Source organism: Propithecus coquereli, unplaced genomic scaffold, assembly GCF_000956105.1.
Source record: "Propithecus coquereli isolate 6110/MARCELLA unplaced genomic scaffold, Pcoq_1.0 Scaffold316, whole genome shotgun sequence".
Lineage (NCBI taxonomy): Eukaryota > Metazoa > Chordata > Mammalia > Primates > Indriidae > Propithecus > Propithecus coquereli.
Genome location: NW_012148797.1, coordinates 871,680 through 884,083, shown reverse-complemented (window position 1 = coordinate 884,083; position 12,404 = coordinate 871,680). Strand labels below are relative to the sequence as shown.

Below are 12,404 nucleotides of genomic sequence, written 5' to 3'. Positions count from 1 at the left end.
TACCTATTTTTGCTCAGTGCCTGTTACCTTGGCCTGACTAAAAAAAAAAAAAAGGTTGAACTAGAACTACTATACTGGTGGAATATTTAACTGATGATTTTCTTTTTGAACTTTTATCCTTTATTCTATTTTTCCCTCATTACTTCAGAATTTCAAAAAAAATATTTTAGTACCTTAGGAAAAATAAAATGATGTAAAATAAAATAAGGAAACAAAAATATTGTTTCTCAAATTCACTCCATTCATCTACTTGAAGACTCTGGCATGGCATTAGTAACCATATTTGGTGATCAAAATATACCTTTTTAAGACTACAGCCCAAAAAAGTCACTTTAGAATTTTAATTAGAAATATATCAACTTCCAAAAATACCTTGTAAAATAAAAACTGGAAACTGCAAATAAAAGAAGCATGGCTAAGAGGATGGCTGCTAATTTAATAGTCCTCAGAAAATCTAATCTATCAGCTGAACGAGGAGATAAAATTCTATTAGAAAATACAATCCAAGAAAGCAAAAGATAAAAAGTAGAGGATTAATACAATGAAACAATCGGTGCCTTTTAAAGGAGGAAACTACATGCTTACAATGAAGACCAACTAGTTTCTATATATCATACTATTAAACATAATCTTTAGTCATCGATATCCCTTTAAGAAAATGCTTTATGTCTGTAAGCCAAAGTTTTAAAAGCTTAGGTCTTTTTACATAAACAAATTAGTTCATTCCCTTTTAAAATAAAAAATAATTATTGTTTCCTCCTTACAGAGCATGTAGGACAGATCAAAGAATATATTCTTTAAATGCCACTGAGAAAAGACCAAGCAATTTGGTAAGCATTTTGTCAAGATTTGGGGCAGGAGGGAACACAAGGAGAATATAAGTGGAAAATGAATTTCAAGCAAGAGAAAATAGTTACAAATCACTAAAAGGAACCAGGTCTGCGCAGGAAACATTCAAGACAGGCTTAGGATATTTTCTTGTATCAGAAAAGAGGAATAGGCCGGGCGTGGTAGCTCAGGCCTGTAATCCTAGCACTCTGGGAGGCCGAGGCGGGTGGATCGCTCAAGATCAGGAGTTCAAGACCAGCCTGAGCAAGAGCGAGACCCCGTCTCTACTAAAAAATAGAAAGAAATGATCTGGACAACTAAAAATATATATAGAAAAAATTAGCCGAGCATGGTGGCGCATGCCTGTAGTCCCAGCTACTTGGGAGGCTGAGGCAGTAGGATCGCTTGAGCCCAGGAGTTTGAGGTTGCTGTGAGCGAGGCTGATGCCACGGCACTCTAGCCAGGGCAACATAGTGAGACTCTGTCTCAAAAAAAAAAAAAAAAAAAGAGGAAAATGCTCAAAAAATCTAATAGGGTATGTAAAAAGGACACAGAAACCAGCTTGAAGGAGCTCCCTCTATTTTAGCATCAAAGATTGAATGGAACTGATTTTAAAACACTGCATAAATAAAAATGTATGAGTCCATACAATATACACACAGAAAAAGGAGAAAGATAAATGGAAAAAATATCTAATTTGCTTCTTATACATAACCATTACACCAACTCCTAAACTGATAAAGAGAATTAATTAGTGATCCTGACATTTTTAGAGAACTATACTTCATCCCATTTGATAAAAGTTTTCTTTACTGAGAAATGGCAAGTAATTAATGGAAAGACATGATAGAATTAGAAACTCACCATTCTACAAACACTGAAGAAATAACTGATTCAAGTAAAGATCATCAATGCATGCTTAAAACCATTAGGTAAAAGGTTGTTGGGAAGCAGGATATTTACAAAATGCCAAAGTATCACCCACACACCTCTGCTGACAGCAAAGGAAAAACTACATCTTCATACTGGAGAGATCTGGCAATTCGGGACAACCCAAGTTTGTGTCTCCTGATGTGACACAAAACAAAATATTCTGCATCAGTTATGAAGTACTTCTTACAAAATATTAAACCTAAATCTAAGCAAGCTTTTAGATGTAACCTTTAGCTTATTGGAAATATCACAAATAGAGAAACAAGCTAAATAATACCACAAGGAATTAATCAGACAAATAAAAAGAAAGAAAAAAGAGATTGGGGGATTCTTCTAGAGGAAAAAAATGTAAAGAGACATAAAAACAATTTTGAGGACAAATAGAGATATCTAAATATGGACATTAGTAAGTGATATTAGGGACTATTTGTTTAAGTTTTCTTATATATGATAAATGGTACTGTGGTGATGTCATTATTTTCAGGAAATGTATGCTGAAGAACTTTAGAGATCCACATGAAGTTCAGCAACTTACTTTCAAATAAGACAGAAAAAATATGAGATGCAGATATAAAGCAAAGACTATTAAATCCAAGGAGTATACAGATATTTGAGGGCAGTGATGAAATATATTTTTTAAAGTGCAATCTGTATAACATGGGAGTTATGGGAGAATCTACCTCAGCAATGTCTCCTGAAAAAGGTGATTCACCAAATACGTTAACTTACTGGAGCAGTGGATTTTGGAAGTAGGTGCATTCTAGACCTTTTATATATTATATTTTTTGAATATGTTGAATGTAATTTTACTGCTTTTCCAATATTCTTAAATTCTCATCATGTCAAAGGTGATTTTATTAAGCATAGACACTTTCATACACATAACTACCAAGGTGAGTGCGGGTTAACATATATATATTAACAATTAGGTACCTAACATAGTATTTCAGCTGGAAGTAAGTTATATTAGACCAAAGCTGTCTGTGCTGTATGTGACACTATTTTGCTGTGGTTTCTTTACACAACAAACCTTGCTAACAGAACTCTTGATATGTCAGTTGTACTACTGCAAAGGGTACAGACCAGATTTTTCAACTGAACATATTCTCCCAAGAATCAACCATCTAAAACAGTAAATGTGAAGTTTATCAAATAGAAAGATTCAAAGAACTCTGACAACCAGGATCTTCAACTACTTTTCTGGTACTCTGAATGATACCTATTTTTGCTCAGTGCCTGTTACCTTGGCCCAAAACCATGAAGACCCTGATTATTACCATGTTCCACTTTCCAATATATTTACTCTTTGCAAATATAGTTTTACTTAAACAAATTAAAAACTTGTAAAAATTTAAAAAAAGAGAACAAAACATTAGTAACTTTAACTTACTACCAAATTCATAGTGATTTGAAGGGGATCGTAGTGTGCTTTAATTTACTCACAATTTATCAGTACCTTTTCATTATCCTGGTTGTGTTTACTCATTGGTGATACTGGTACATAAAGATCAGTTTCATCCCCTACTGCATACTGTTTGCCAGACAGAAAATCCCGTAGCTCACTCTGTAGGAAATATAGAGTATTACTAATAAAATGCTATACCTACTATAAAATATACTTTACACCAAGCTCTACTCAGCATCATTGATGTTCCAGTGCAGAGTATTATTCGACATTTGTTGGCAGTCATTAGGTACACATGTAATTAAATTTCATAATAAAATGTTTCAATCCATTTCCAATGGCACAGGTTATTCACCAAGTTTTACAACTTTAGAGTTAAAAATGACCTTGGAAATTTATTCTGAGCCTTTTATTTCTTATGAAAGAAGAAAAATTAAAGACAATGAAAAGTCTTACCTAAGGTCTCACAGTGAGTCAAGAAAAATTTTTGTCTTCCCTTTTATATGTTAATGACTCATAATAAGTGATTTTATGAAATTTAATTGTAGATAAAGTATATAAACTGGTGAAAACACTAGCTCTACAGACAGCCTCCAAAAGATGCTTCATTTTGGAATGTATATAAGTAAATCTAGTATCCTAAGAAGCACAGTATTTCAAACAAAATAAGTTTCCATGAAAAAATAATTTATAAAGAGATCTTTGCTTTCACCATGCCATACTACTCAACATCCTCAAATTATTTCACTTAATCTAAGGGATCTAAGATTATGTAGATGTATATCCACACACACACACACACACACACACATACCCCATTACTGATGAGTAAATCTGAAGGGGAGGTATAAACTGAATTAACAAAACCCAATGAAATTGCAAACCACTTTTCCTCTCAACTGTTGGAAAGTTTTAACTAAAATAACTCATGAACATACACTTCTTAAAAAGTAATAGGGTTTGTCACAATGCTACTAATATGATGAGCTGGTACTTACAGATTAATCATAAGAGAAAAATCTAGGATTTTGCTGTTCATAATATTTATAATTTCTCAAACTTCAAGATCACAGAAAAAAAATTCGCTATTCAAAAAATTTAGAATAGTCCTCACATTTGTGGTTCTTAAATTTTCAGAAGAGATGCCGAAAACACAGTTTTATTTTTCCATAAGCACAATGTTCCCACAAAAAAGAGAATATTACCTTCTAATTAAACACTGTTTTCATATTTAACTATATGTAAAATATATTGTTCTAGATCAGTGAGTCTCAAAGCATGATCCAAGGACTCCTGAGGTCCCTAAGACCTGCTCTGGGATCCTCCCTTTTCTAAGTACATATCAATGCAAAGCCAAATTTTCTTGATATATTTCAGTCAAAACAACATATCAAACAAAAGCAGACATGAGACTTCATCCAGCTATTTTCTGTCACATATAACATTACAGATATTTACAAAAATATAAAGTTGCTATCATAATTTTTATATTTGAAAAATATAGTTATTCTTCATAAAATAATGTTACTTAACATGTAATAGGTGTATCAATGTTTTTAAATATATTGGTATACATTTTAAACATTTCTCAATTTTAATATGGTAAACATCAATAGATATAGCCCACATAATCAAAATCTCCTTGTAATCCTAAATAATTTCTCATAGTATAAAGAGGTCCTGAGATCTAAAATTTGACGACTAAGACTCTTGATAATAGAGTGTAAAAGCTTTTGGAGATAAGCGTAAAAATCCTAATATATTTCCTGTGATACACTATTAATTTTTCTGATTTGTACTTTCACTGATTTGATCAGGTGCTAGTCATTCTATTTTTAATCTCTTATTAACTTGGAAGATGTACTATATTTTTCCACTCAATTAATGGTTACTTTCCTTTTCACTGTATTGAAATCAGACTCATTTCTCTCTTATTTAAAGTGATAATGCCTGCCACCTCCCCCAACAAACTACAACATTCAGCAGTTTTAATTCTAAACTAGTATTAGAAACACCCTTAGTGTAAGCTTTCCATTCTAGCACCTACATATTCCCAGTCCATCCTTACAATTTTAACTACACACATGCACACAACACACACACAATATTTTCTAAGTTTTTTTGCTACCTACCATCTTCCCCTAGATAGATATCTGTTCTAGTTCATCTCTTTAATTATTAGAGTCCTTGGAAAATAAATTATTCGTATGAGATATGAACATAACACTCTCTAAATTTTTGTATACCCTCACAAATCTTTCTTTTAACTTGACTGATAAGTGATATCTTGGTTGGGGATGAGATTCTTAGGTCACTGTGCTCTTCTTTCAGGACATGCTATTTAATTTTTTTGTTAAATAATTAACTTGTAATATTTAAATTATAATTAAATTAAATAACTAAAACTAAATAAGAAATGTGCGAGATTTATCTTTATCCTTAAGAGTACAGGAATTTTACCAGAATATGCCTGTACAGGTCTTTTCTCATCAATACAGTCTGGAACTTGGTAAACACTCAGCAGCAGCAAACTCAGGTTTCTTTTCAGTTAAAGGAAATATTTACTATAACAAATGTATTTATAACAAAAATATTATGTATTTAATCATGCCTCTTATGCATCTATTTCTTTTTCCCTTCTGAGACTCCTTTCACTTGCATGTGAAATCCTCTAGATCTAACCTCCAAATTTCTTAACTTTTTCCTCATGATTTATCTAATATTTTTCTCTGTGCTTTAAATATTCATTGTGCTCAATTTTCAAGATACTAATTTGGGTCTAAATTCATCCATTGTGTTAGGAACTCTTTTTTTTTTTAGTTCTCATGAAAATGATTTATTTTTCATAATAAAGATTGGAAGGAATTTCTCTGAAGTATTTATGTTATAAGCTTACATAGGAGGTTTTTCTGCTGCTTTATACTTTCATGTTTTATCTAAAATGTTAAACTTCTTATTTTTATAAATCTGATCATTTTATAACTTGGTAATCAATAATTGCCAGAAAAAAGAAAAAAGTGAACAACTTAAACAGTTAGCTTCTACAGAAGGAACTAGTTCATAAAACTTACAAATGTTTAAATACACTACATGGTAAATAAATTCTTACCACATATATAGGACATCAACAGATGAAATCTGAACTATCCCAATAATTGCTGCTACCAGCCTACATCTATCCCTCCTGTGAAGAATTTCACACTAACTCTCTGTTGGAAAACTCCAAAGAAATGTGGGTGCTTCCAGAGAGAACTAGTTTCTTGATTAGGAACACTTTCTACCCACCCTGCAGCTTGAGAGTAAAACTTTTCACCTGTCTCTTAAAACAGTACATCCTAGACCTTACATGCCCTTATAATCTACTATTTCTTATTTTTTTCCATCCAGTCTGAGATTTCTTTTAGGGGTTACCCTTTTTGATTCCACTCAAGTGATAAGCTTTCCTCCCCAACCCTGAGGAGAGCCAGCCCACCTGGAGGAAGGGTGGAGAGGCAGCAAAGGAAGGGATGGAGTTGGAAATGTAAGCATTTCTTTGTTTTTAGAAAGAGAATAGCAATTATTTTTAGATAAAGTAGGGATGCAAACATTTATAAGAATAAAATCTAGCTCTGTATTTAATAATCACAACGTGTCTACAAAAACAGGTATCTCTGAGACGTCTGAGCAGGGGAGATTTGATGCTGGTTTTCTGTGTTAAACAAAAGCTCCTCGGGTGCCCGTTTCCTCTTGGCTTGGATGGTGAGTTGGTGCTGGGCGGCTTCTTCAATGTTCTGAAGCAGGTGGCTTTCCCACTGGCTCACTCGCTCCATTGCAGCTTTCAGCTTTTTCAGGTCTGGTCTCTTTCTCCTGGCTGTGTCGGGAATCCCCGGCAAACCTGAGTTTCGTGGCCAGCTCCTTGCAGGGTGGGGCTCTCCCTTCCGCTCCTGCTGGGCCAATAAGGCCGACACAGGCGAATCTTCTCTAGGAGCAGAGAGGTCCAGATTGGGCCCTAACTGCCCACTGGACTCCTTAGACGCCCGGGCAGTAAAACGCCTCCGTTTTCTGAAAGTGACCACAGAGCTGACCCCTGCCAGGTGGATCGGGAGATCCTGAAAAGAGTGTGCAGGCATTGGGGACCCGTGTGCAGGTATTGGGGACCCATCGGCAGCACCACATTTCTTGAGGTAAGAGGCATCTCCCAGGGCCTTTAGTCTACAGCTAAGGGACGCTTCTTCAGGGATGCTGTGTTGTATAAGCTTTCTCAAGGGTGGCCTTCTCATCACGAAAGAAGGGCTCTCGGGTTCAGAGGGGTTCAACCCAAGAATCTGCGCCTCTGTCTCCATCCGCTTCCCAGCTCTGGACAGTTGAAGCGCCCGCCCACCACGCGAGCCCAGCGCCCTGAACTCAGGCCCTGGCAGCTGTGTCTTTTGTTTCTTGTTTTTCTTTCTTTCTTTTTTTTTAATGTGGGGGTTCTATCCTTGAATTTCCTTAAGTAATTAATATTTTTATGTATCAAGTTGAGGTCACTGAGCTCCAGCAGCTCTATTTTGTTGAGCATGTGTGTTGTCAGCTGACTCATCCTTCTCTGGCTGCAGGCAATCCTGAGGTGGTTTGTTGTTTTTCTTCATTGGCTCTTTGGGGCTCAGATCAAACTGTTGAGGTACCTTATGGAAGTTGAAATGGTCTCTATACCTCCTGAGCAGCAGTGGAGAAACAAGCTTCCAGTCACCCACCAAGGCCAAGGAAATGTCTTCATGTGTTCTCCCAAGCCTCACCAATAGGGAACCCCATCCATTCAGCTACTTCTTGACTTGAGGGTCAGGGAATCTGGACATACTCACAGAGGACATTTGTTGACCTTCCTCAGAGGGTCCACAGCCCTCTGAGATTAAGAACTTCTCTCAGGATCTGCCATTTCTGCTCCTCATCCCAGGTCTCTGATGCTGTCTTCCAGATACCTGTTCAGTTCATAAGAAAGCAAGCCCTGTACCAATTCCTCTCTACTTAGATTCCAGTTAGCATTCAAGGCCTTATATGCTCCCAGATGCTCATTCCTTAGGAGAGGAATTATAAGTAGGGAGTAAAGGGGAAAGGGGCAATGTTCAAGTTACCATGTTACCAGAATTGACTTGTCTTAGCTTTAATTTCTCATAATTCCTGCCTTATTTAAGCTACAAGTAAGAAACAAACTTGATATCAGGGTCATGAAAATTTAGGATCATGAAATTCAGAACTGTTTGAAATATTCTGATACATACCTTTAAAGATACCTTTAGCATAAATTAGAGTTATAGATAGTGCATTTTTGAGAAATCAATCTAGGGATATATTTTCCTATCTACTTTTTCCTCACTAGAAATTTCCCTATAGCAAACATAAGTATCAGAGATCAAATTGTTAGTCTTTCAGGGTTTAAATGCAGAACATTTTCTTCTCTGTGCACCACTATCTTAGCAGCTTCAATTTCATTCGTGGTGTTCTACAAAGGAGACATGTTGACATTTATAGACAGTCTCCCACATAGACAACCTCAAATGGGTACCCTTATATATCACATACTATAAGTTGATCCAGTCAAATGAGGAGACTTATTAGAGGACTTATTAATAGACAGGGCAAAGGATAGGTTGAAAGCAATGTGCTCAAAGACCTCGAGTAGATTATACTGTCACTGGTTTATCAGAAGATCTTTGTTGTTCCTACAATCCAGTACTTATGTATGATTAGACTCTCTAAGTCAACTACGTGAAAAGTAGTCAAAAATCATCTCTATAAGCAAGTAAATGAAATATAGCTAGGGAGGAATTAAAAAAAACACTATCTTCACTTACAAGGATCCTTACCATAGTGTGGGTATGCACATGTGGGTACACACATGCATGTTTGTGCATGTGTTTTGAGGAAGTTACAACAGGGCAAAAGTTTTCATGACAGTCCAATGAGGCAAAGACAGCAAGCTGCCTGTCAATATCCATTCTCCCTTTCTTCCCCAGTAATAGAGCTTTTGTTTTTATCCTGGCAAGTTACTACCCAGAATGAGAACTATATTCTCTCCACCCTCCCTGGTAATTTGGTGTGGCCATGTGCCTAACCTTTGGGCAATAAGATGAAAGAAAAAGTGCTATGTCTCCTTAAAAGGAAGGAAGATTACTGTTCCCCCTTACTACTTCCTGTTGCAAGGAATACCGATACCATGTCTGGAGCTCCAACAGTCTTCTTGGACCATGAGATGGTCTTGTAGGTAGAGGCCAAGAACTAAAACAGTAGAGCAGAATGACAGAAAAAGCTTGGGTCTCTCATAACCCGGAGCTATCCTATCAGTCCTTTAGACATCTTTTATAGAAGAATGAAATAAACTTGTATTTTCTGTAAACAATTATTATAGTAGAGGTTTTTATTATAATTAGCCAAAATACTATTCCCAAGTATTATATAGAAATAATTACAAAATACTTGAATATCTTACAAAATACAGTAAACAGAAATTATAGCTATAATTATTTTATTACTGCTATTTAACTACTACTTTATTGGCACTCAATAAATGTTAAGATAATGAAAAATATTTCCAATGCTTTAAACTAGAGATGTCTAAATATATTCTACAACAGTTTATAAATTCTAATGTAGACAAAACTGAACTGCAAGGAATGTTACTCCACTGAACTTTTAAATGTATATCTCGTTAAAAAATAATGAAATGGGGGGGCAAGGGCAACATACGTAACCTAAACATCTGTACCCCCATAATATGCTGAAATAAAAATAAAATAATGAATGACATGTTTGTGCAAAAAGGAATAGTCTATTATCTCATGTACATTGTATAATACTATTCTCATAAAATGAATGATACCTCCATCTAGTAAAATATTATTATTAATCCATAAAGTCATACCAATCATTTATACAACATCTCCCAAATGAACAGATGCACATTAAATCAAGAAAGTATAAAGTAGGAAAGCAATCTTTGACATAATTCAAAAAGAAATTAGACACTTGGGACTGATTTCTTTGTTATAAAATTTTTGCTCTAAAAAGAAGCTGTTCTTATAGCAACCAAATAACCATACCAAAAGCCCAAGAAAATTTACCACCAAAATATTTCTTTCAAGTAAGAACCAACTTTTCAGGTAGCTAAATTTTCCATTCTTAACATGATCTCATAAGCAAAACATTATCGAGTTACTATAACTGATGATACTAAAGTTTAAAATCAAAATAAATCTAGGTGAATTCTGATTAAAATAGAATTATTTAAAAAATACTTACAGGAGACATCGTGTTATTATTTTCACAATTAGAAGTCAAAATCCTACATCTTTGATAAACATCAATCAGATCTAACATATTACTGTTCTTCAAAAAATCATCATAGGTCCTTCTAATGTCCTCATAATGGTCAATCACTTTAACATTTTCAATCGGTAAGTTCAATTTCTCATGCAGTAAGTATTTCCAGGTCAACAAGACATCACTAAGAGAGACTGTAAATTCTCCACTGTGCTGAAAAGATGATGGAAAAAGAAAAAGATAAAGTTGGTTGCCAGAATATTCATTAACTTATAATTGAGATAAAAAAAAAATTAAACTTTGTCATAGTAAAGTCTATAATGAATTCTTGTGGTTTTAAAGAGAACATCCAAGTTGAGCAATAAAATAATTTTAGAAACCAAATATAAAGGAAAAAGGTTTTGATGATTCTATAAAATATGAAATAATGCAGGTTTACACATGACAAAATTGGCAAATATATAGTCACTGTCTTATTTCCCACACTTCATTAAATTTCTTCTACCCAAAGTGGTGGAATGGGTGGGCAGTAGCTGTACTTAAGTACTATTGATTGGGGAAACATTTGATTCTGTTAATATTTAGTTCCTTTTAGCTGATGTATTTTTAACCTCTTATTTAAAATTGTCAATGCCATAGTGAATTCCCACATAACACAATATTCCAAGTGTTTGTCTTAAAATACGGTCATAGAGATTATTTTTTTAAATTGTGTTTCATTTCATTAGTTACAGGGAAAGCAAAATATCAGTGCTAAAACCAGAGAATAATTTTGATTTTTCGCTGCTCATGAACACACGAAACTGTAACAAACAAGTGCTAAAAAGCCATAGTCAGGTTGCTTTCTGGACATTGTCAGATATTACTAATCAGGTAAAATTATTCCTTTTCTTTCTCTTTTTTGACTGGCTTTCTATTTTTACCAGAAAGAATAAAACAGATTGCAATCTGGCTACAGTGACATATAATTGCTTAGAGATCCACTAATGTTACCAACATGTCTGCATGTCAATATTTTCTCTAACTATATAAAGCTTTCTTTAAAGTCTCTTCTTCAATATCCACATGATAAATTCTCTCAGTAGAAATGTTGAAGGTTTATTTTTTATTGATTACATTCTGCTCCTTCATCAATATTCCAGATATTAATAACGCTGCTTTCCAAAAAATGTCAGCCTTAATTCAGTAAAAAATTCTAACTGCTCCATGCAAATACAGCATGAATAACAAATGTTTTTAAGTATCCATATATGGTTTTGTGAAATGTAATATGTTGCTATCTTTTACAGTTAAGTTCCTTTAATATGTTAGTAGTTTATGCTAACTGCAAGACTTGTCCATTAATTGCATTTAAAGATGGGTGGGATGGCCGGGTGCAGTGGCTCACACTTATAATTCCAGCACTTTGGGAGGCCAAGGCGGGGACTTGAGGCCAGCCTGGGCAACAAAGTAAGACCCTAGCTCTACAAAACATTTTTAAAAATAGCCAAGTGTGGTGGTGCACGCCTGTAGCCCTAGCTACTAGGGTGGCTGAGGCAGGAGGATCGTTTGAGCCCAGGAATTTGAGGCTGCAGTGAGCTATGACTGGGCCATTGCACTTGAGCCTCACTATTAAGATAAAAAATACAAATTAAATTTTAATTAGATCTAACTTACTTCACAATTAGAGTGAAGTGACAGCCTGAGTGGCAGAGTGAGACCCTGTCTCTAAAAAAATTTTTTAATTAAAAAAATAAAAATTCCCATAATATGCTGAAATAAAAAAAAAAAAAAAGGAGGGAATCATATCCCACAGGAAATTTCTGGCCAGGATTAGTCTATTAAACAAGGAAGAGTTGTAGAGAGTATCATGAGAGGAAATTATACCTGCATATTGAAATCTGAAATTAAGTAATGTGGGCCTAGCAACATAATGAATTGGAGCATCTTAACTTTCATAGGTGATTAAAAAAATTCATTCAGT

General features: G+C 34.6%; 1 protein-coding gene across 1 annotated transcript in view; it reads right to left on the bottom strand.

Moving 5' to 3' along the window:
* Positions 1-12,404, bottom strand: part of PARPBP (PARP1 binding protein) — a 77,966-nt gene that overhangs the window by 44,014 nt on the left and 21,548 nt on the right. Inside the window, exons 2-3 of the mRNA XM_012650271.1 lie at positions 10,421-10,654; positions 3,218-3,325 (exon numbers count right to left, since the gene is read on the bottom strand). Of these exons, the coding sequence (XP_012505725.1) occupies positions 3,218-3,325; positions 10,421-10,654 (342 nt within the window). The remainder of the gene's footprint in view (positions 1-3,217; positions 3,326-10,420; positions 10,655-12,404) is intronic.